Source organism: Syngnathoides biaculeatus, chromosome 17 (assembly GCF_019802595.1).
Source record: "Syngnathoides biaculeatus isolate LvHL_M chromosome 17, ASM1980259v1, whole genome shotgun sequence".
In the NCBI taxonomy this organism is placed as follows: Eukaryota; Metazoa; Chordata; class Actinopteri; order Syngnathiformes; family Syngnathidae; genus Syngnathoides; species Syngnathoides biaculeatus.
This window is the reverse complement of record NC_084656.1, coordinates 18,062,267-18,085,009: the sequence shown is the minus strand read 5'-3', so window position 1 is coordinate 18,085,009 and position 22,743 is coordinate 18,062,267. Positions and strand designations below refer to the sequence as shown.

Below are 22,743 nucleotides of genomic sequence, written 5' to 3'. Positions count from 1 at the left end.
AGCTGCTGTGTCACTGCTGCGTCTCAGTGATTTAGGTGTGTTTTTTTTTTTTTTTTACCGGCCCTGTTAGCACCATGCTAGCGTTAGCTTCTGCGTCTTAGTGATTTAGGTATTTTTTTTTAACCAGCCCTTTTAGTGCTGCGCTACTTTGTTGCTACTGTGTAGCTGCCGAGTTTTTTTTTTTTAACCAGCCCTGTTCGTGCTACCGTGCTGTTGCTATGTTAAGCTAAGCTAAGGTAGTAAAACATTGAAAACTCTTTCTGTGTACCATCTTTGTAAATATCTCGTGTTTCAATGTGGGCACTTGCGGCTTTTATACAGGTGCGGCTTATGTATGTACCAAATGGTATTTCCTTTACAAATGTACTCGGTGAGGCTTACAATCAGGTGCGCTCTATAGGCCGGAAAGTATGGTAGGTTATTTACACAGACAGTACTTGTATTTGTAAAGCAACAGGCTCATTTACATATTAAACTGTATTTTATTGATTTTTTTTTTTTAAAGACATTAATGCACAATAAAGGACACAATAAAATGGGACTGCAACAGAATAAACCTCATAACTGTGCCTGTTTTTTTCCCCCATTTAGTTTCTTTAACTGGTACAAAATATACGACTAAAAATATACAAAATGCAGCAAAAGAAAAATAAAATAAATCAAGTAATTGTACTGTTTTGTTCGCCATCACGTTCCAATTGACCAGGGAACGAGCAGGCAAATTATTGAGCATTTCAAGCTACACTTCAACGTTGTTCTCACGTGAGAGGTCGCCAAAAAAAATACTCGTGAGCCCGTCAAGCATCTCAGACGGCACCAAATCGACCCCCCCCCCCCCCAGCAGTACAAATGTTTATCTTGCTAGAAAACAGCAGCAATAAATAGATAAATAAGGTCAAAAGTCAGAATCACCGCCCGGAGAGGATGAAGCAGCGTTGGTTACGAAAAGGTCCAACTTGGTCGCAACGAGACAATCAGTCCGTCAAATAGAATACCCCCCCCAAAAAAAAAAAAAAAAAAACGCAGGACCAAGCGTGACATGCAGAATTACAATCAACGAACAGATCAAATTGTGCGTTGGGTTAGCGTCTCCCGTTTTGTACTCTCACGTGCGCCGATCATCACGGATCACCGGGTGGTAATTATTTAGGATTTACGACAAATACTCTACGTTTGTTCATCCATCTAGAGCGGCAACGTAGAGCAGAACAATTCATTGCTCTTCCGCGAGCTCGCTGAAGCCATTTGTACAACCGAATATTAGCGTTTGTGGCCCAGATTTCACGCTAAGTACATTTGTAAGTAAATTGTAATACAATTAAATATATATATTTTTAATATCCAGCTCTGACATTACATCAACGTTTAGGTTTCACTCTGTAAACTGACAAAAAAACCTCCCAAATTCCAAACACAAATATTTCCATTTAAAGTATTTTTCTGTAGAAAATGAAAAATGGTAAAAAAAAAAACAAAGTCCCTTTTTTTTGTGTTTGTTTAATTTTTTTTTTTTGCTGAGCTGTATACATATTGTTTGGTGCTGCGCTGTCAGATTTTAATCATGTAAAATAGGCGCTTTGGCTCAATACCGATTGGGAAAGACGGCAGCAAGATGGCCGCGCTGACCCACTACCAGCACGTCGGCCATGTTAGCTTCCGATGCGTTCGGACCAATCACGGAGCTCGAAAGAATGAAATCAACGCCAACGATCATGTACGTTGCGCATTTTGAAGTATTTCTAATCCTCCGTGGACTCCTCTTTGAGCGTTTAGTCTGAACGCGTCCGGTCCGGCCCAACTGACGTTAAACGGAACAATAACGCAAATAGCGAGCGACCGCGTGTCACTTCCTGCGCGCGCTGCCGGGCCTTTTGGCCTGCCACAAGTGGTTGTGGATGGTCAACGCGTCCACGCTGACCGACACCGACTTGGCCGGGATGACGTTGAACTGCTTGCGGTCCGAGCTGTACTTGTAGAGCCGGTCGATCATCTTGTGGCCGATGACGCGCGGCCCCGTGCCCGTGAACTTGACGATCTCCTCCGTCTCCGGCGAGTACGAGTACACGGCGCGGAACTGGCAGCCGCCGTCCCGAAAGAGGATGATCAGGTGATTGGACTCGCACTTTTCCAGTTCCTGTGACATGACGACGATAACAAAGAGCGAATAGAGCGAACCGATCGCCGGCAGAGCAAATTTTCCCCCTCACTGACCTCCAGAAGGACGTTCTTCTGGGCCTCGTTCACTTTTCCCGCCAGGCAGCAGTGTGCGATGGCGTTGATGATGATGGGCTTGTTGGACTTGGAGCTGGGCTCTTTGAAAAGTTTGGGCCCTTGGAGCGCCAGAAAGAACCGCGAGTTCAACGGGACGTATTGCATTACTCATACTTGACTTCAGAAAAGCTTGTGTGCAAACAGCTGGATTTCTGCAAGTGAAACACTTCCCTACTTCCGGCAAAGCCAAAATGTAAGCAGAGCTGCAATCGGCTTAAAGAACCAAGTGTCATCCCTCTAAACATTCTAAAATAGATATTGTCATGAAAAATACATAGAACATTATTCACTTTAATGACTATACGAAAAAATAAACCTGAGCGGAGAGCGCGTCGTTCACGCGCAAAGTTGCGGAGGTCTCATTCGACATCCGAGTGGTCGCCATATTGGCTGCGTCTACTGCCCGTGAGGTCACACTGGGACATTTGCCATGGAAAACACGCTGTGGCCCCTCCTACTATGGGAGACGAACACGCCCCTTCTGACACGGAAGCGCTTTTCGAAGAAGAGAACAGCTCACAACCGAGTGAAGCGACTGGGACAATGCTACCCTATTGTTTCAAGCAATATTTAGATGATATGCGGATCAAGGCCAAACCACCTCCCCGCCCGATCCACCTCTGCGCGGCGGCGATAAAAACAACGTCGCCCGCAAGCGACAATGATGCCGCGGCCAAACCGCCTCCCTGTCCGATCCGCCGCGCCCCAGCGCCGCAACGAGCCACCACTACTGGAGCCGGCTCACCTTTGTCGGCTCGGGTCGACAAGGCCGGTGGCGATCCACAAGGCCTGCGGAGGCCGACTTTCAGCAGCTGCTGTACAGAAGTCTTCTGATGCGCACATCGACACATTTAGCACCCGTGATTTACGGATTACGCCCCCTCCCCCCACCCAGCTATTTTTTTTTTTTTTTTAGTGTCATTTGGAAACCACGAAGCTCTCGTCCTTAGCACCCTTGCAATCCATTTTTCACGACGAAACGGGTCTTTTGGAAAAGTATGAAGAACGAATCCATTCTCCCAACAATACAACAAGCTGGCATTTTGGCTAACACGAAGGAGCAAGGAGCTACCTTCACGCAGGTAAAACTAATCGAAACAAATGAGTCCGCTTGAGTCCGCTACTGCCCTTAACATCACTTCCTGCTTCTTGTCGAAAACAAATCCCTCGAGAGGATTTTCATGGTGCGAGTTACCAAAAGCCATATACGCCAAAATCATGTTTTGTGGTGAAAAAAGACTTAGAAATTAGCAGTAGCTAAATGTTTAGCTTATCGGAAGCTACGCGGCATTTACCCGTTGGTTCGTTGAAGCTGCAGATGGGACCGCAGTGTCGTATTCTGATGTCAAAAACTATACTTACGGCGTGGGCGCTCACCATTGTACTCTGTGGAAGTGATGGAGGAGGCGATGGAGCCGCTCTCCCAGTCGCGCTCCAGGTTCCTGCTGGAGGTTCGGCTCAGCGCGGGGAAGGAGTCCATGGAGCAGACGGACTCAGCCCTGCAAGACACTCAAGGTCCAGATGATGCCGATACAGCGGACCCGCCCACACTCGTTGCTCGGGACCCACAAATTCGCCGATTTGCGGATTTGTTTTCGATTTTGTTTCAGTTTTTCTGGGGTGGGGGACCGACCTCGCACACAAACTGAGGTATGAACCGCCCCGACCTCTTCAATGACGTCAAAGTCGTGTTGATGTTGTGCTGTCCGTCTGATCTGTGCATTTAAGTTGCATCTGTGTTTTTGGATATCCGATACGTTCGGTAAATGACTCATAAATATTTGGAACATATCCAACTGGATGTGGGTTTTCTTTCTACGTTCACTGCCATTGACGCATATTCCGCAAAAACATCCTCACGAGCCTTAGTTGGTAACGCAGCCGCCGCCCTAGTGGACAAAATGCGCACTTCACCTGTGCGATTCGGCCTCTTCGGAGATGATGCTGTCCGCCTCCGTGGCCAAAGACAGCGTCGACCCTCGAAGGCTGCAGCTCAAGTCAGCTACAAAGTTATTATTATTAGCTTTTAGCAATTTTCATTGATGTCCCTTCAATATGTAACGAAAGCGACTACATACGTGTGGCCGATCCTTTACAGGGGCTGCTGAACTCGCCCCGGTGCAGCGATTTGGGTCTGTTCCTGCGGGACTTGAACCTGGGGCTCGGCTTAACCTGACCCTGCTCTTCCAACAGCGCCTGCTGCTTCCGGCGAAGGTACTCCTGCTTGATCAGCTCTCGTCTGGCCTTCTCCTCCTCTTTCCGAACACGGTCCTCCTCTGCCTTGCGCCTGGAAAAAAAATAAATAAAAGGACTAGCTTAACACCCGTCCCTTGCGCAGAGTCCGGACTCGCGATTATGCGGCAGAGGCGTACCTGGCCTCGTCGCGCTTGAGCTCGCTGTCCGCTTCCTGCTGCTGCTTGCGTATCCGGGCCTCTTCGGCTTTGCGCTGCTGTTTGAGCATGAAGGCGGCGCGACGTTTGGCCATCTCGTCCTCGGCCTTCTCGTCGTCCTGGAAAAGGAGGAAGAGGGTTAGTCTGTTTTCGAGTAGTCGACTCAACGAAGGTCAAATTTGGATCCTTTCTGTTCCTACAACAGAATTCGTTCAACCGACAGGCACCGAGTTCTGCTCGAAGTCATTGACACTCCCCAATTTGTTTCTTATCACTCAAAGTTGAAACTGTAAAAATACCACAAAAACCTGAGCGCTCCCTTAACTTTTTGTGAGAATTTTTAAGCAAAGACCAGTATTCTCCCTTCCACAACAAAACAATATCAGTTTCTGGTCCACCTTGACTACCGATGATTGGTATTGGCCCAGAAATAAAACATACAGTACAACCTCGGTTCTCGACCACAATCCGTTCCAGAAGGCTGTTCGAGAACCGATTTGTTCGAAAACCGAATCGATATTTCCCACGTCGGCGTACAGAGGCTGCGTTATACACAATAACAACGCGCGTCGTGGATCAGCTGTTCGGACCGCGCGAGATATGTTATTTCCAGATTTTGTCGCAGGGGTTCGAGAACTAATTTCTGTTCGAAAACAGAAGCAAAAAAATCTCAAAATTTTCGTTCGAAAACCGATTTGCTCGATAACCGAGACCTTCAAGAACCGAGTATTCTCTGTATTGTACTGTAGTTTTTTGTTTGGTGGCGTGTTCCGAGACTCGGGTGTTCTTTGGCTCAACAAATGTTGGCAAACGTTGGACCAGAAAGACACTCGTCTCGAACGTTACCTTAAAGAAGAAGCCTAGCACGTTCTTGCGTTCGCCGTCTGTGATGTCGACACTCGCGCCCTCCGCGGGCTCCTTCAGCTCCGTTAGGTCGACCTCGATCAGGAGCCCTTTTCCCTTGGTGGTTTTGCTTCCATCCGTAGATTCTGTCCCTGAGATGTCAACCTCGTCGTCCTCAGCGCAATGTGACGGATCGATAGCGGTATCGGAGGCCGTCGTGTCCTCTGACTGAACATTTCCAGGAGGGAGGCTGGCTTCCTCTGTGGGGCCGTCTTGGTCGTTTTGGACTCTGAAGGTTGTGCGTCTTCTGAAGTTTCTATCCGTCCTGGAACTTTCGGCATCCAGGCTTCCTACACCGTTTTTTTCAGCTTCCGTGTCAGACGCTTTGCTGTTCTTGTTACTCTGCTTCGGCTCGGAGGCTTTGCTTCGCTGGCTAGAGCTCAGCTTGGGGGGACGGCGGGTGGGAGCGCAACTGCTGTCATTGAAGTCAACAAAGTGGACGGCAAAGGATCTGGGGTCTGAGGTGGGGGACTGCGGAGTGGTCGCAGTTGGTTTCAGGTCCGGTTCTCTGGGTTCCACAGACGGGGCCACATTCTTCTTCATCAGCAGGTCTTGCTGCAATGAGAGCTGCGTCATCTGCTGCTGGATAACGCTGATGGCCTCGTTGAGGAGATCTATGGACCGGTTCCGGTCGCTCACGTCCGACTCGGAACCGCTGTCCTGAGCCGAGGCGTTTAACCGATTGTCTCGATGCATCGGTCTTCCTTCCGCCTTTGCCTCCACCTTCAGCACCTCAAGACAAGAGTCGTCCTTGCAGCAGGAGCTTTTCGCTTTCTGAGGTCCAGACAGTTCGACGGAAGGCGAATGTTTGAGAGGAAGAGGGAGTGTGTCGCTCCTCCCTTCTCCCTTCTTCACGATATTCAAGAACGCAGCTTTGCCGAGTTTCAGCCGCTGCCGCGCCGACAAGGTCTCCATCTTCTTCTTTTGATACTCGATAGCCCGCCTTTGCTCTTCTAGCTGCATGTGGAGCTGCAGCAGCTCTGAAGGCACGACCGGGGGACTCGCCATCATAGTCTTCCTCACGCCAGACGTTGAGTCTTTCGCCTGCCATCCGGGACTACCTTCGGTCTTCAGCTGCCAGGCAGCGCAAGAAGTAATCTCAGAGTGGTCGGGCGTTGTCTTCTGCGAGCTGCTGGCGCTGGAGAACCCGTCACGGAGGCTGAGTTTGAGCAACTTCCTTTCGGCAAAGCTGGTCATTCTGACACTGGCACCTCCCGAAACGCTGCAGCTGCTTGCGCAGGACGTGGTACTGACGCATGGGCTGGAGCGTCCACTCCAGTCTTCTTTGTCATCTCGCTCACTCACCTTTAGGTCTTCTCTCAGCTTCAAGGACTCAACCTCTGAGAATTCTCGCAGTAAGCAGATTCCTTTTTCCCTGCTTGCCTCGTACAGGTCCACATCCTCGTCATCTTCCTCAAAGCCTGCAATGTCCGAGTCCGAGTCTTGCCCTAATTCTGCATCGGAGGAAAGATGACTGTGACACTCTGACTCTCCGGACGAGTGAAGGAAAAACCCTTGTGGTTGTGTTTTCTCAGAGAGTAAAGTATGTGTCAAGCCTTCCCGACTGGGGATGGACTTTACCACGGTTACGGGTTTCAACGCATATTTACGACATTGGGATAGTGTTGACTTCCTGTGTGATTTATGTGGAACATCCGCGGCTGCATTGAGACCGCACAGCCCCGGCCTGGTGCGACTCTCCCCGCTCTCCTCGTCCTTGTTAAGGCTGATGCTTTTCTCTTTGGCTGGCTTAGGGACGGCTGGCATGAGAGGCTCCAGGTAGTAGCTTCCCGCCTGCACGTCCGGTGTTACCATGTCCAAGTCGAGAGTATTCGAAACCCTCCGTGGTGAGATCGTGTGGGGGGTTTCCAGTTCATCCAGCTCGATGTCGCTCCTGTGGGGACGTCGGGGGAAAGCAGCGGGGTGTACCACGGCGACCAGCTCCTCCTCCTCTAAGATCTCCTCTTCGTCCTCGATCTGAATGTGGCTGAGGAGGCCTTGTCCGCCCAGTCTGTGCTCGTGCAGCGGGCGACCTGAACCCACGAGCACGTGGCTGGGTGTCATAATGCTCGAGCGAACCAGACGGATATTGTCAGCGTCGTCCTCCTGATTGGGGAAATGCAAGGCGTAGGGTGCCGGCAGGGACAAAGGCCTGGGGATGGATTACAAGTAGATATCTTATGGGAACGTACAGAATAATGGAGATGAATAATGGACCTTTCCGACCTGTCAATCACTCGTACAATAGTAGCCAATCAGAGAGCTGCATTGTCTTAACCCCTCGCCCCTCTCGTCGTATTGTCCCACAAGCAATGCTGGTTGTCAGTAGTGTGCGCTTGGAAAAGTTAATGTTACGAAGAAAATGGTCCTCAAAACGTGCAATTCTGGTGAAGGATATCCTGCTAGGTTCTAAGGGGCCCGGTTGATTAATTTTCCAAAGCTTAAAACACAGTTGACGAAGTGTCTACGATGGATCAAGGCTAGCGGAAGAGCGCACGTACAACTAAATGTGGACAATATCAACAAACGCAAGGTTGTGTGTTCGAAGGTAAGTGAGGGAGAAGTATCTTCTCTGAGTTTGATTGAATTATGATCAGTGCTTTATACATTACAGGAGAAGAACTTTCACTTTGTTAGTGTATCACTGACCTGCTGAATGAAGTGTGTAATATTTTATGCTGACGAGTCAGGTCTGGGATATGTAAATGCGCGATGTCATGTAAGAGAAATGTCTATTTGCCCATTTTTATCACATCAGACTTTTAAGACAGAGCACTAAGTACCATTACAAGCCAGGTCAAATTTATACACCCACTGACTTATAAAGACTACGATATTACTCGTGATCTTTCCAAGTAAAAACTACTCACCCTGCTTTACACGTACAGTACGACTCCACTATTTTATCCTGTTGGATTTCAATGTGAAGTTTGTGAGGAGTAGGAACTTTTTTTGCATCGATCGCCAGCATTACGCTGCAACTTTGACATTGCGTCCTGCTCCGTCCAAAATCTTAATTCCGTGTACATATCCTTGTGTGAAATAGTTTAGACCTCTCTTGGACAAGTCTGACGCATTTGGCAAAAAACATACCCCAATAATATCTGGAATACGCGATAGAGAATCGACTTCAAACATGTTATGGTCATTTGCCATTTTGAAAGCTTGTGGGACATGGCAAAGTGGGGCGGAGCTTAAGGTCGCCATCGGAAAGGTCAACCTTATAAAGTGTCTGGTGAGGGTAAAATGTGAACGCTTACCTCTGCCTCCCCTCTGGCCGGACCTGCGATAAACCCTGTGGCCTCTCATCTTTACGCGCCGGAGAGCCGCGCTGGTTCCTCGCTGAGGTAGAAAGACAACACAAAGCTTACTTAACAGAACATGCTAATATCCTGAAGAAGATCAAAGTCTGCAAGTCGCTATCATTTTTATATCACCTGTAGCGTCGTCCTCAACTCCCCTCCGTCTTCTCTGTCTTGGAGGCACTAAAGAGTGAGCAAAGCTGGCAGTGCTGTCAGAGAAAAACGTCTTTTGAGTTTTTCAGATGAAAGGTAACGAGCTCAGCTTGGGAAACAAGCTACCTAAAGTCGGAGCTTAAAGGCGCGGTCAACACTTCGGCATCGCTCGATGTGGTCGGGAAGCTACGTTTGGTGTAACTGATGGGCGTGGGGGATTGAGAGGCCTTGGGCATCAGCAGTACCCGTGCTGTAAAGATACGGAGCCGCACGGTCCTTAAAATTGCCTTTAAACACAAACGGGCTGTAAGTTTTACCATCTCTGATTTCTTTAAGGTCCCTGGGCTGCACGAAGTCCGGCTTCACAATCTCGAACCACCAGAAGAGTTCGGCGATGAACACCATCACATTATTCTGCGTGAGTAGACAAAGAAAGGTTAGCGGTGCTTTGTCCTCATGTCGCTGATGAGCAGGACCCTAACCCAGTTGTCACGGGGTGGGGTGCAGAAATGTGAGGGTTCCAGTTAGGGTGTGAGATGTCTTAAATGCTAGAACAGGAAGGAAGCTGAAGGTATTGCTGCCCCCTAGAGGCTAACAAAGCTGTTACAATAGGGTCAGTCCAGGCAGCCACTTTGTTCATAAGCATTTTTTTCCAGGACATTTTCCATGATATTACCTTGACTGTGATTGATATGTACATATATACTTTAGTGTAATTTTTTTATACATGAAGTCACTGATAGTGTAGTAGTGCACTTGCCTGACTTTGGTGCAGGCAACGTGGGTTCATTTCTCACTCAGTGATGGTGTCTACCGTAATTTCTGGCCTATAAGCCGCAGCTTTTCTCACACGCTTTCAACCCTGCGGGTGATGCGGCGAATTTGTGCAGGTTTTTTTCGAACGTCCGCAAGGGGGCACTCGAGCTGAAAAGGTAAGAGTGAGACCGGTGGAATATGTGTGCCGAGGAAGTGACTTTTACCGGTCCGGTCCTGTTAGCGCTGTACTAGCGTGTTACTGCTGTGTCTCGGTGATTTTTACCAGAATGTTTTTTTTCAACCGGGCCTGCTAGCGCGGGGCTAGCGTTAGTGTTAGCACGACGCTAGTGTTAGTGCGATGCTAGTGCTAGCTTACTCACAAAGAGACTTTGCAGCACTGGGAGCACTCAGATCATCACGCCGGCCCTGTTAGCGTTAGTTCTAGCGTGTTGCTGGTGTGTTACTGGCGTGTCTTTGATATTTACCGCTAAGTTTTATTTTAACTGACTTTTACCGGTCCGGCCCTGTTAGCGCTGTGCTAGCGTGTTACTGCCGCGTCTCAGTGATTTTTACCAGTATGTTTTTTTTAACCGGCCCTGTTAGCGCGGCGCTAGTGTTAGGGTTAACGCGACGCTAGCGTTAGCCTTAGCGCGGCGGTGCTAGTGTTAGTGTGGTGGCTCTAGCGTTAAACTCTCTGTGTACCGTCTTTGTTTGAAAATATCTCTGGTTTCAATGTGCGCACTTGGCCGGCCTATGTATGTACCAAATAGTATTTCCTTTACAAATGTACTGCGTGAGGCTTATAGGCCTGTATTTACTGTATATATGCATCCCGGGACTGATTCGGGAGCAGTCCAGGGTGTAGCCCGCCTTTACCCGAAGTTAGCCGGGATAGGCTCCGGCACTCCTGTGACCCTTGTGAGGATAAGCGACGTGTAAAATGGATGGATGCATGTTTATGCATGTTCCTTCAACTGGAAATGTCATTGTGTTTTTTTTCTGATCTTCCTTTCCATGTAGGAACCTTGTTAATGTGTTTGTGTGTGTTATTGCCTCACCCTCAGCACTGGAGAGCAATACAACATGTCCTCAGCCTTCAGATAGAAGCACTTGTTCAAGTACTCATTGGAAAACTCCTTCAGCAACTGGATGTTGTACATGCTGTCAGCTATGGAGGCCATGTGCTTCAGGCAGATATCTGCGTTTAAGGACACACCGAGGGACCATCGCTGTCACGCAACCTCCTGACCGATCGGCGGCGGGATAGCGGCCTCCGCCGTACCTTCGAGTCTCACGAGTTTGGGGCAGTAGAAGTGGATCAGGGCCAGAAGAGCAGCACCGTCACACACGTCTTTGCACAGGTCGTCCACCAGGGAGAAGTGCTGAAGTGCTCGACGTGAGAGGTGCTCCCTGCGATAGCGTACCTGGACGGTGGGGAAGGATCCCAGGTAAGGGTTACAAAGTTTAGGCCGCATACGGTACTTTCAATCATGGGTTCTCTAACTTTTTGGGTCTAGTGACTTCTTCCATATTACAAACAGTAATTGCAGATGACTATCACGTGTACCATGGGATTTGAAAAAAGTTGCATATCTATCTATCTATCTATCTATCTATCTATCTATCTATATCTATCTATCTATCTATCTATCTATCTATATCTATCTATCTATCTATCTATCTATCTATCTATCTATCTATATCTATCTATCTATCTATCTATCTATCTATCTATCTATCTATCTATCTATCTATCTATCTATCTATCTATCTATCTATCTATCTATCTATCTATCTATCTATCTATCTATCTATCTCTATCTATCTATCTATCCTTCCCACCCCTACCTCCCTCCCTCTCTCTCTGTCCCTCCCTCTCTCACACTCGCTCACTCTATCTATCCCCCCCCCTCTCTCTCCCTCCCCATCTATCTATCGTGTATATGCAGTACTCGGTACATTACCACTCGGGAAAACTCCACAGGCTCCAACACACAATGGGCCAGCGCATGCAATATGTCAGGCTGGTGGGGAAAGAGAGAGATGACTTGGTGAGGTCCACACATGCGAGGGAGGGGGCAGCCAAATGAGTTTATTTTGCATGTAGCGAGATCACAAAAATGATGATGATGATGATGGATGAACGCCAAATCTTAAACAAAGCAAGTGGTTAATGGACAAATGCATACTGTAGGTGAGTGCAGCTTGTCATGACTTCGGGGTGTCATCATCCTCTCAAGTTTAGCGTGACACGTACTACTAATCAAATTTGGGAATTTGTCCACTCTTACAATCAAAATTACCAAAGGCCAGATTATTGGATGTCTGGAAAGATCATCATAGGTGATTATCCTGTTGTGTCATTTATGACTTTTGTGTGCATTTGTATATTTGTTATTTGAGCAGACCAAGTCACACACACACACACACACACACACACACACACACACACACACACACACACACACCACACACACACACACACGCACGCACGCACGCACACACACAAGGTTCAGACAGTCACCAAGTCTTTGTTGCCATGGTGACAGAACTATGACAAGTGGGATGGTTAGCGCCGACGGGAGCGTGTTAAATAAACGATGTGATGTTATTGGTCAAAGATGGTCATGTGAACCTGGTGGCCACTTGTGGTAATGCAATGAATAGATCGTCACATTTTTTTTAATAAAATCTGTGCTCTGCAAGTGCTCATCGGTGCTAGTGGGAACAGAAAGTGCACTAGAACTAAAGCAGGGTACACACAATCCTTACTGATTATTGGGTCAAATTTAAGCAATTTCTACTTTTCCTGATCAAATTCAGGAAAGGCCTTATTATTGATTGATTACTGATTGCCGGCCTACTATGTCTGTAGGCTGTCTTTTCTTTCTTTACGCCGACTAGAATGTTCCATCAGTTACCGTTGTGCAACCTAGTTAGCTGCTTTTTTTTTTTTTTAACGTACCTTCTGATGGTTTGGTGTGTCCAGCAGGTGCTGCTTCGTCTTCATTTCTTTTTCGGAGATAGCCCTCATCTTTGTGTTCACCTTCAGTTGACAAACGCAGCGGCTCAAAACCGGGCAAATCTACCCAGGGATGAAAAAACTTCGTTTATTTGCTTTTTACCTTGTTGACCCAAAGGACCATGGCGTTCTCCAGGTCCAGCGGACGCTCCTTCGAGGCACTGAAGTTGGAGAATCGCTTGACGCTGGCCACCACCTTCTCCACGCTGATCATCTCCGTTGTGTAGGCCATCATGAGGGCGTCGATCAGCTGCATGTGGCAGCTCTACACCCAAAAGAGGACACACAAAGTTCATCCATAAGAAAAAAAAAATACCCCCAAGGAAGTTATCAGTTATTAGAAAACGTTGGCTAATCCCTACAACAGCAAGAAGATATGGAGCCAAAGTACAGCATACTCATCTGTCACATTGCATTTTTGCTACACCACAAATGCATCCATTTTTTTATTGCCCTTGTCCTCACGGGTGAACTGGAACCTAAAGAGCCCCTGCACGTGACGTCACTATTTTCACGCCGCCATATTGCCGGTCAAACAGAGCTGCTCGACATTGAACCGGAGAAGAATATTTACAATACCCGAGACCTGTTGTGCTGTTGGTTGTCACAACAGACGAGGCAGATATTCAAAGAGATCATTCGATGGAATACCAGCTGGAAAGATCAGGAAATATTGATGGATTTCGTCAATTAAACATGATGGATGGTGTCCAACGAAATGCACACTCGCTTCATTTCAGGTAGGAATTATTCTTCAATCTCAAATTACCAAAAAGTATTTTGTTAATGCCAAGTTGGCTCGTTTGAGAAAAATGAGAGTTAAAAAACAAACTGTCTGTCGCAGAGGTTTACGGTGTAGCCGGAATCGCTTCCGCGTACGTTCCATGGAGATGACTGCGTCCTTTTTTTTTTCCAATCATAGTTGATGAATGCGAGTTTGTGTAAAACCAGGGGTCACTTATTTAAATATTAGTATTTGTATTGAATTCTAGCTGAAAAGCTCAATGGATTCTGGCAAAGGTTAACGTGTGGCTGAACACGCTTTCGGGTTCACAAGCTGTCAAAACCGTCACTATGCGGGATTTATTCCTGATGAGGAGAGATTCAGCAACGAAGTATTCGTATGCGTCCAGACTTTTATACGCTTTCAAACTTTTGCTTGTAATTCTCGACGACTTACTCACCAGATCCGTGTGTATATCCAGTTGTCCAAGACATTAACAGTCTATCTTATCTGCGAAAACATCAACTTCGGCATTAAATATGGGTCCTCCATGGCGAGTTTATCTAATTTTTCCACGTACCATCGTTTATTTATTGATTGATTTAGAGCCTTTACAATCTTTGGAATAGTTTGAGTCTCTGTATGGAGTTTGCATGTTCTCTTGGTGCCCGCATGGGTTTCCTCCAGGTATTCTGGTTTCCTCTAACAAAAACATGCATGGTAGGTAAACTAGCGACTCTGAATTGCCCGTAGATGTAATGTGAGTGCAAGTGGTGGTTTGTTTATATGTGCCCTGCAATTGGCGCGCAACTGGTTTAGGGTGTACCCCACCTCTCGCCCAAAGATAGCTGGGATAGCCTCCGGCACGACCCTAGTGAGGATAAGGGGCCCAGAAAATTTATGACCGGATATTGTTGGTGATTCCTAGCCCCAGTAATAAACCTCAACACACCATCTTGACAGGGGTCGAACTGAGATCGAGAGCGGAGACGTGCACGTCGTCCGAGTCCCGCACGTGGATGCCCCTTGCGGACAGGGCCTGGAGCACGGACTGATGGCTTCGGAGGGAGGCGGACTGCTCGGCCCGCAGGATAAGTCCGCACACCCTGCAGTAGATCTCCCCGGACAGCAGTAGGTGAATGACCGGGGGCTTGATGTGCTCCTGCTCATACTGGTCCGTGTAGAACGGGTCCTGCAGGTCCTCGGGGATGTGGTCTGCTGGTGAGAAGCATATAAAAAAACAATAATGCTATCATTTATCGCTATAGTTTTAAGGAAAGTATTGTATATTATCCTAAAAACGTGTGATCGTGACATACCCGCTAATAGCTTCAACAGTCTAAGGTGACACGAGAACGACACAGAGACAAAGTAGCAACCCCGAAGGCTTAGAACCAATAAGATAACAAGACTTAGCGGTGATTATGAAGCTGATGTTGTTGTGCCGGCCCGCCTGGTGGCTCCCTACTCGTGCACGGGGACGTGACGCGGTTATTTTGGTACGCCTTGAAGACGCTAATCCACGCTTAGACACGTGGACAGGCAGGCGATAAAGTCTACACAACATTTGGTACAATTTACCAAGATGCTCAGTTTTGATTTAGGTACAGTATTTATTGATTTAGCTCCCTGAGAGGTAAAAATGAAGACTTCTAAATACATTTAACTCAGATTACTTGTACAGCTACAGATTCCATGTCTGTTGGACAGCTACTAAAGATACTGTAGACCACAGGTGTCAAACTCAAGGCCCGGGGGCCACATCCGGCCCACCGCATAATTTTATATGGCCCGCGGAGGCAAATAATGTGTATCAACTTCCGTGATTTGTTTGTTCAAATCTGTACCAAAATTTCAAATTGCATAAACGATAACGTTGAGATATTACACGCATTTTTGCATTACCAAACAACAATAATTTGGAAAAATCATTACCCTTGATTTGATGTGTAAATATGATGAGGCGGTTAAAGATATTTATCGTTTCACAGCCATGACGACCCTTTGAGGTAAACCGCAAGTACAGTGTGGCCCGCGATGAAAATAGGTTTGACACCCCTGCTGTAGAGGTAGCAATAACAGGTTTGAACATCGCTTTATTGACAAATTGATGGATCATTAAAGGGTTAAGGGTAGAACCTCTGTTTTCTTTCCCCGTCTGTTTGGTCTAAACTCACAGAAGTGCATGTACACACAATCACTGTGGCTCCACGCGGTCAGATAACTAGATCGTGCTGATCAGACGGTGCCATCGGTGACATCCGCACCAGAGTCTGGGCTACGATCAATTGGACAACAGGAAGAGGCTGGCAAATTTGCAGGTCGACCTTATTCCTCCTAGCCGGCATCGATGTACAGATTTTTTTTGCTGCAGACCCCACATATGACCATTAAAAAAAAAATGGTAGTATTGTGTATGGTGTGCGCTGATAATCCCAACACAGCAACAACAACAACAACAACATAAATATTGTCCCCCCCCTACCAATTCCAAAATCTGAAACGATAACGTGTGATCTCGCGAAAAACGAAGATGACACCGGTTTCGGACACTATTATTGAGACAAATTTACTATTAACACACCTCAGATCTAAAGATAATCTTATCAGATAGTCTTATGAGACATAAAGCAGTCTGGCGTTTGATGTCCTTTGTCGGGAAGGCTCCAAATCAGACCAAAAATAGCCTGATTGTCTTTGTGTAACAGACTGTCAGGGATGATCGTAAAAATATTTATACCCACCAAGTCGGGATAAAAATGAGGTGCTAATTTGGGGTGAAGATGCTTTTATTTAAGCGGTTGTTGATTAGGGAATGGAAGACAACCTTTTTTTTTGTTTGGGAATCCAAGCTTATATTGGCCTCCCTCAATTAAAATCCTCCTCCCCCCGCCCACTTCCCCTTTAACTCCGCCACTTTCGTAGCCTCAGCTATCCCCTCAACGTCTCCGCCGTTTGCCATGGAGATGGTAATAGGGAATGCCGGTCTTGTGGAAAAACAACCTACAACCCCCATGAGTTTGTGTTTTGTGGTGGGTGCTCGGCTGTGGGGAACGGAGTAAGAATCGCTTCAGTCCCGGTTGCTCAACCCCAGTAGATATCCTTAGCATAGGTTGAAAAAAAAAACCTATAAGACCACATTGTTCAGTTTAAGAAGGTTCGGCAGCAAGTGTATGTCTTCACTTCCAATCCCATTAATCACTTAAACATGTGACTTTATCACCGGGACAGAAGGGCAGAACAGTCCAGTGTTTGCTCCTTAATCTAATGAGTGTTTTGGCCTGCGCACACAAACCACTACTAATGTGAGCGCGGATCGTGTGGTTTATAAAAACACACAGCAGTGCGTGAACACCATTCCGACTCACTCACGGAGAAGCACAACATTGTGGGTCGGTTTGCAGTGGACAAATCATTTGAACTCATTGTGAGGATCTTTATGGAGGCACAGATGCGAGGATTTATTTGAGTCTCTGGTAAATACTTGCAAGGTGTGTGAAAAGAATTTAAGGTGGAGGTGGGAGTGCATCAGGGTTCCGCGCTGAGCCCCTTCCTGTTTGCGGTAGTAATTGATAGGCTGATGGACGAGGTTAGACTGGAATCCCCTTGGACCATGATGTTCGCAGATGATATTGTGATCTGCAGTGAAAGCAGCAAGTAGGCGGAGGAACAATTAGAAAGATGGAGGTACGCACTGGAAAGGAGAGGAATGAAGATTAGCCGAAGTAAAACAATATATGTGCGTGGATGAGAGGGGCGGAGGAGGAAGAGTGAAGCTCCAGGGAGAAGAGATGGTGAGGGTGGATGACTTCAAATACTTGCGGTCAACGATACAGAGCAATGGTGAGTGTGGTAAGGAAGTAAAAAAAACTGGTCCATGCGAGATGGAACAGTTGAAAGAAAGCTGTCTGGTGTTCTATGTGACAGGAGAGTATCGGCCAGGATGAAGGGCAAAGTTTATAAAAGAGTGCTGAGGCCGGCCATGATGTACGGATTAGAGACGGTGGTACTAAAGACTGTGGCGACCCCTGAAGACCTCGAAAGAAAAAGAAGTAAATGCTTGCTTACTATGAAGTGTAAAAAGAGGTCATAAAACCAGAAGCAGGCACTCCAATGAGGAAACTGATGAAGTAATTTTATGGGTTTTGAGTTTCCATCTGCAACTGTTCATCAAACAATAAACATAATGAAACTGCAATTGAAGAAGCGACAGTTGAAAAATAGTCCATGTTGTAGCTGCTGTTGGCTTTTGAAATGCTAAATTTAGCATCCTCAATAGATTAGATGAGCAGAGAAGGAAAACATGAGGAGCGGCTCCTCGATATCTGACGTCAGGGAGAAACCAATTAGATCAAGGAACGATCCACAGGGGTTGGTGTTTATTATGAGGCATCTGATCTGTGCCCCGGCGCACAGGATGCGGAAGACGAAATAATATGTGGAACTGTGTGAGGCGAGGTTAGCGAGGCTGCGCAGAAAGACGCGCAACCCAGAAAACACTTGTGCAGTCGGCATGAATTTGCTGGAATGACTGACGGATGATTGACCCGCAGCTAACGCTCGTCCTCAGAGTGACACAAAAACCCGCTTCGGAAACAAGGGGTGGTTTCCACACATTAGCACACGGCCTGGTGATGTGGAGCAGTTCCAGGGCGAGGGGTTGAGCCGGTCGAGAGCTGGCAAGGCTACTGACCCATGTATAAAAGCCTTTGGCGCAATCATGAGAGGCGAGCAAGAACGTCCGCCCGCAGTGTGAAGATCATTTAGAAAATCTTTACCCCATCCAACGTGGTGTAGGAATAGCTAGCAAGACGATGTAATAACTATGTAACTCACATTTGTCCCTGATAACCACTAATGCGAACAAGCTTTTAAATTGTACTATTGTCGAAGAGGGACAATTCATGCCATAGCCATGTACCCCCCCAAAAAACAGTTTAAAACTATCTCACGTTTCATGTCATGATCAAAGCCGCTTATCCTCACAAGGTTTCCGGCACAGCTGGAGCCTATCCCAGCTAGCTTTGGACGAAAGGAGGACTACACCCTGAACTAGTCGCAAGGCAGATATCAAGATCATCACTGAGCGGGAATCGATCCCACATTGCCCGCACCAAAGGCAGGCGTGTGTACCACTACACCGTCAGGGACTGGTTTAAACCCATATCTCCAAAATTCAACAATCGATATTTCGCATTCTTTCCACTTTTTCATCTTCCGACATGCATAATGTATTTAGAAAAACATCTCTAAATCCACTTTACAGGGTCTTTAAGCCCACAATATGCCATAACTGAAGTTCAAAACTGTACTCTTCATGCAACAAAACAATGTAAAAATAATACTCACAAATTTTACATATTACTTTGGAACATTTACTCAAAAAGACACCCTGCTTCAATTCATTGCTCCAACAACTCTACACCACAAATAGATGCCACTAGTTGCTGCTTATGATCGTTACTATGAAGGATCCGATACATATTACGGTAGACATCTTGACTGTGGCATCTGTAAAGCTGACATTTACAATCAAGTTTTCAAAGACAACGTGTAAAAAAACAAACAAAAAAAGCATTTCAGCACTGCAATAATCTTCAAGGGTGTACCCTGCTTCTCTTGGCAAAAGTCAGCTTTGATTTATTGCACTCGAATTGTTTACAAACATGAATATGAGTGTGAATGGGGCATATTTGCTGTACAACTATATGCCTTGTTTTTGCCTTGACTGGACTTGACAACGACAGCTGAGATAGGCAACAGCCACCCTCAACCCTAATGAATTCTGTTATTTCAGGTTGATCAGGACTTTTTGTCAGATTCGAGATCCATTTCTTATGATCCAGTAAACTGGAAAATCATGCAACCACACGCCGATACCGCCGTGAGTCCAAAAAGCTCGAGCAGCGATAGCGCAAAGAGGGACGTCTTACCGACGCCATAAGCTTTGGCCAGCAGCCAGCGGAGATTTGCTTCTATTTTGGCCCTGGCAGAGTCGTACAGGTCTGGAGGTACGACCAGAACCTCCACGCTTCCGCCCACTCCTCCTCCGACTGGAACGCAATCTTGCGCTGCTCTCCTCCTGGTGCTGCCCCCCAGCCCGGCACTCACCTCCACGTCCATGCTGAAAAAAATAAATAAAAAAAGACACATATAATACTGTGTGGTTTTTGGTTCCATTGTTTTACTTCACAGGTGTCAAACTGAAGGCCCAGGGGCCAAATCCAGCCCGCCCGCGAAGGGAAATCATGTTCGTCAACTTCTGTGATTCTTGTTCAAATCTGTACCAAAATTTAAAATTGTCATATAAATCATAACGTCGAGGTATTGCAAGAGTTTTTACGTTATCAAACATCACTAATAGTTGAAAACCACATTACCCTTGATTTCCGATTCCAAAAGTCATGAATTTCACGCGTCCATATGATGACGCGATAAACGATTTCTACAATGTGGCCCGCGACAAAAATGAGTTTGACACCTTTGTTTTAGTTTATTTGAAAAAAGGATTTTACATATGACAAACAATAATACAACATACACGAGAGGTGTAACCAGAGGCGGGGGAACTTTACTCGTCAGATATACTGTAAATTGCTTGGTTTAGGACTTGCTGGACTAAAACGCGACTTGTCACGAACAAAATAATCATCCGTTTACAGTTCTACTTATTAGAATCGCAGGCGAGGTGGAACCTATCCAAGATGACTTTAGCCAAGGAGCGGAACTGTACATCATGGACTCGTCGCCTACCACTCATGGGACCCATTTAGTCAAAAAACAATTCAGACTAAGGACAATTTCCATGTTTTGGAAATGTCGGAAGAATCCGCAGTACCTGAAACGCTGGGATTTGAATCCCTCGGCACCACCCTGAGAACTGTGAGGCGAACCACTTACCACCACGTTGATATATCAATAAATGTTTTTTTTTTCTTTTTAAACTGCATTACCAGTGAATAAAATACATTTTTGGGGGAAAAAAAAACTTCTGAGAATGCCATTATTCATGTTTTAGTACTACAGTTCAAGTTGTTGGTTTATTTTGGTTGCATTTTTCATATCATAAAAAAGAAGACAGAATTGAGGTTGCCCTTTGCAAAAAAAAAAAAAAAAATGCATTTTAAACTACATGGTTTGATCCTTTTTTCAATGGTTGGACCAGAACATAACATTTCTATTATGAACCTCTATTTTAGAGATAAACGCTAACACATTGTCGTCTATTTAGAGATACTTCTTGACTTAAAACGTTTATATGTTTAAAATTACACCACTAAGGAAGCTAATTTGAAGTGTTTAGAAATCCATCAGGTGACTGTGCTAACCTCCATCTTAAAATAATAACAATATAAGAAATACAGTACACGGCTAATTACTGAACAAGGGAGGCAGGTGAGACTTTGACATATCAGAAGCAACGAGGGCCTGTTTGTTGTTAAAAAATACAACGATATTAGCCCAAAAATGACGAATTTTTCGGGCTGTGAGCACCTGATGATACTTTCATCTCATTCAAAGGAAAATTCACACCATTGTTTTAAAGAAAAAATAGAATGTGGGTTGATTAGCTTCCATTCAAATGAAGCGCAGTTAGCATGTTGCTGTCATAGCCGACTCGAGACAGGTTGACCGGTGACAGGTCGGCTCTCTTTAGCGGTCAGTGGTCGACATTCCAAGGAGGAGAAGAACAAAAAGCTCACCTTTACGGGCGCATTGTCTCCGTCCTCGCTCTTGTTTCTATCTTGACTTGTTACAGGAGCATACTGGCGGAGGAGGCGAAAGACTCCCCCCGATAATAATGCTCCTCCCCGCCCTGCGCGAAACAAATCTCCGGCCTCTCTCTGGATAACGCCGGTTAATCCCACGGTAATAAATGAAACCAAATCCGTTCGGTGAAACAACGCGAGGTCAGAATTCGGGGGGGACACAAGTAATGTCCGAATGACGCTAATTTAAATTCGCTGGCATCGCTGCTGAGGGGGAGGAGGAGGAGGGTGGGTGGGGGACAAACGGTTGTAGGAGCTTGTCTCTATGGGGACGGGACGGCAGAGTCCTCCGGACCCAGCAACGCGGATGCGGTACAACCGTTGGCCGGCTTGGGGGCGATGTAGGCCCGCGTACGGGATAAGTTCAAAGACACAAAACAGAAATAAACAAAAAGAAAAGCACACGTGTACTCTTCAATAGTAATAGTAGAAGCGTATTGCTGTTACACGCACACAAAAAAGGTCCCGTTTTTTGGGCTAATTTGTTTTCTGGTTTTTGGACTAATATTCAGTTTTTCCACCTAATATTCCCCCCCCCTGTTTTTTTTTGGACAATTTTTTCCGTTTTTAGGACTATTTTTTTCTCTCCCTGTTGTTCAGGCTATTTTTTTCTCCCTGTTTTTTGGGCTATTTTTTCCGTTTGTCGGACTATTTTTTTTCCTTCTGTTTTTCGGGCTAACATTTTTCTGACAATTTTTTTCTGTTTTTCAGACAATTTTTTTTCTCCCTGTTTTTCAGGCTATTTTTTTCAGTTTTTCGGGCCAATGCCCCCCCCCTGTTTTTTGGACAATTTTTTTCTGTTTTTTTGGACAATTTTTTTTCTTCCTGTTTTTTGGGCTATTTTTTTCTGGGTTTTTTTTGACAATTTTTTCCCCTCTGTTTTTCGGCCAAATTTTTTTCTCCCTGTTTTTCGGGATTTTTTTTCCGTTTTTCGGACAATTTTTTTCCCTGTCTGTTTTTTGGACTATTTTTTTTTTAGTTATCACATCGACACATCGAACTCGTGAGAACCTGTGAACAACAATTGACTTGCCGGACAACTTGATAAGGAAAATGCCTATCTTATTTAGTTTGATCATATTTTATTTTGAGCTGGGATTAAGACACTTGGAGATACGCTTAGGCCGAAAAATAGAAAAAAATTAGTCTGAAAAACAGGGGAAAATTATTAGTCCAAAAAAATAGCCCGAAAAACAGGATTTTTTTTTTTGTGTGTGAGACAAACTTTTTTGGGTACTGGCCCGAATTCTGAGTACAGATTACATTTATATTGCAGCGATGAAATAGGAAGCCAATCATATGTAGCATGGGTCTCAAACTCAAGGCCCGGGGCCAAATAGGGTCTACCTCATCCATATTGCAAAAGCAAATCATGTTCCTTGACGTCATGTTTCTTGCTTAAAATGTCACATTTCCAAACTGTCTTTAGCCTTTTGTCTTTATCTTTAACGTC

General features: G+C 45.9%; 1 protein-coding gene across 2 annotated transcripts; it reads right to left on the bottom strand.

Annotated features, from left to right (window-relative positions):
- Window positions 1-35: 35 nt before the first annotated feature.
- On the bottom strand, window positions 36-21,519 carry LOC133491271 (calmodulin-regulated spectrin-associated protein 1-B-like). 2 transcript variants are annotated; one of them, XM_061802285.1, is made up of 19 exons: window positions 21,225-21,519; window positions 19,455-19,645; window positions 14,474-14,739; window positions 12,901-13,062; window positions 12,741-12,821; window positions 11,740-11,799; window positions 11,058-11,199; window positions 10,834-10,973; window positions 9,337-9,433; window positions 9,146-9,269; window positions 9,002-9,075; window positions 8,825-8,906; window positions 5,508-7,716; window positions 4,644-4,780; window positions 4,350-4,558; window positions 4,186-4,273; window positions 3,649-3,770; window positions 2,212-2,330; window positions 36-2,134 (listed from the first exon to the last, which is right to left on the bottom strand). In XM_061802285.1, the coding sequence occupies exons 2-19, from the start codon at window positions 19,642-19,644 to the stop codon at window positions 1,844-1,846; spliced, it is 4,593 nt and encodes a 1,530-aa protein (XP_061658269.1). In that variant the 5' UTR covers window position 19,645; window positions 21,225-21,519; the 3' UTR covers window positions 36-1,843. The 2 variants fall into 2 exon arrangements, with proteins under 2 accessions (XP_061658269.1, XP_061658270.1); XM_061802286.1 differs by having other exon boundaries at window positions 14,474-14,736.
- Between the last annotated feature and the right edge of the window lie 1,224 nt (window positions 21,520-22,743).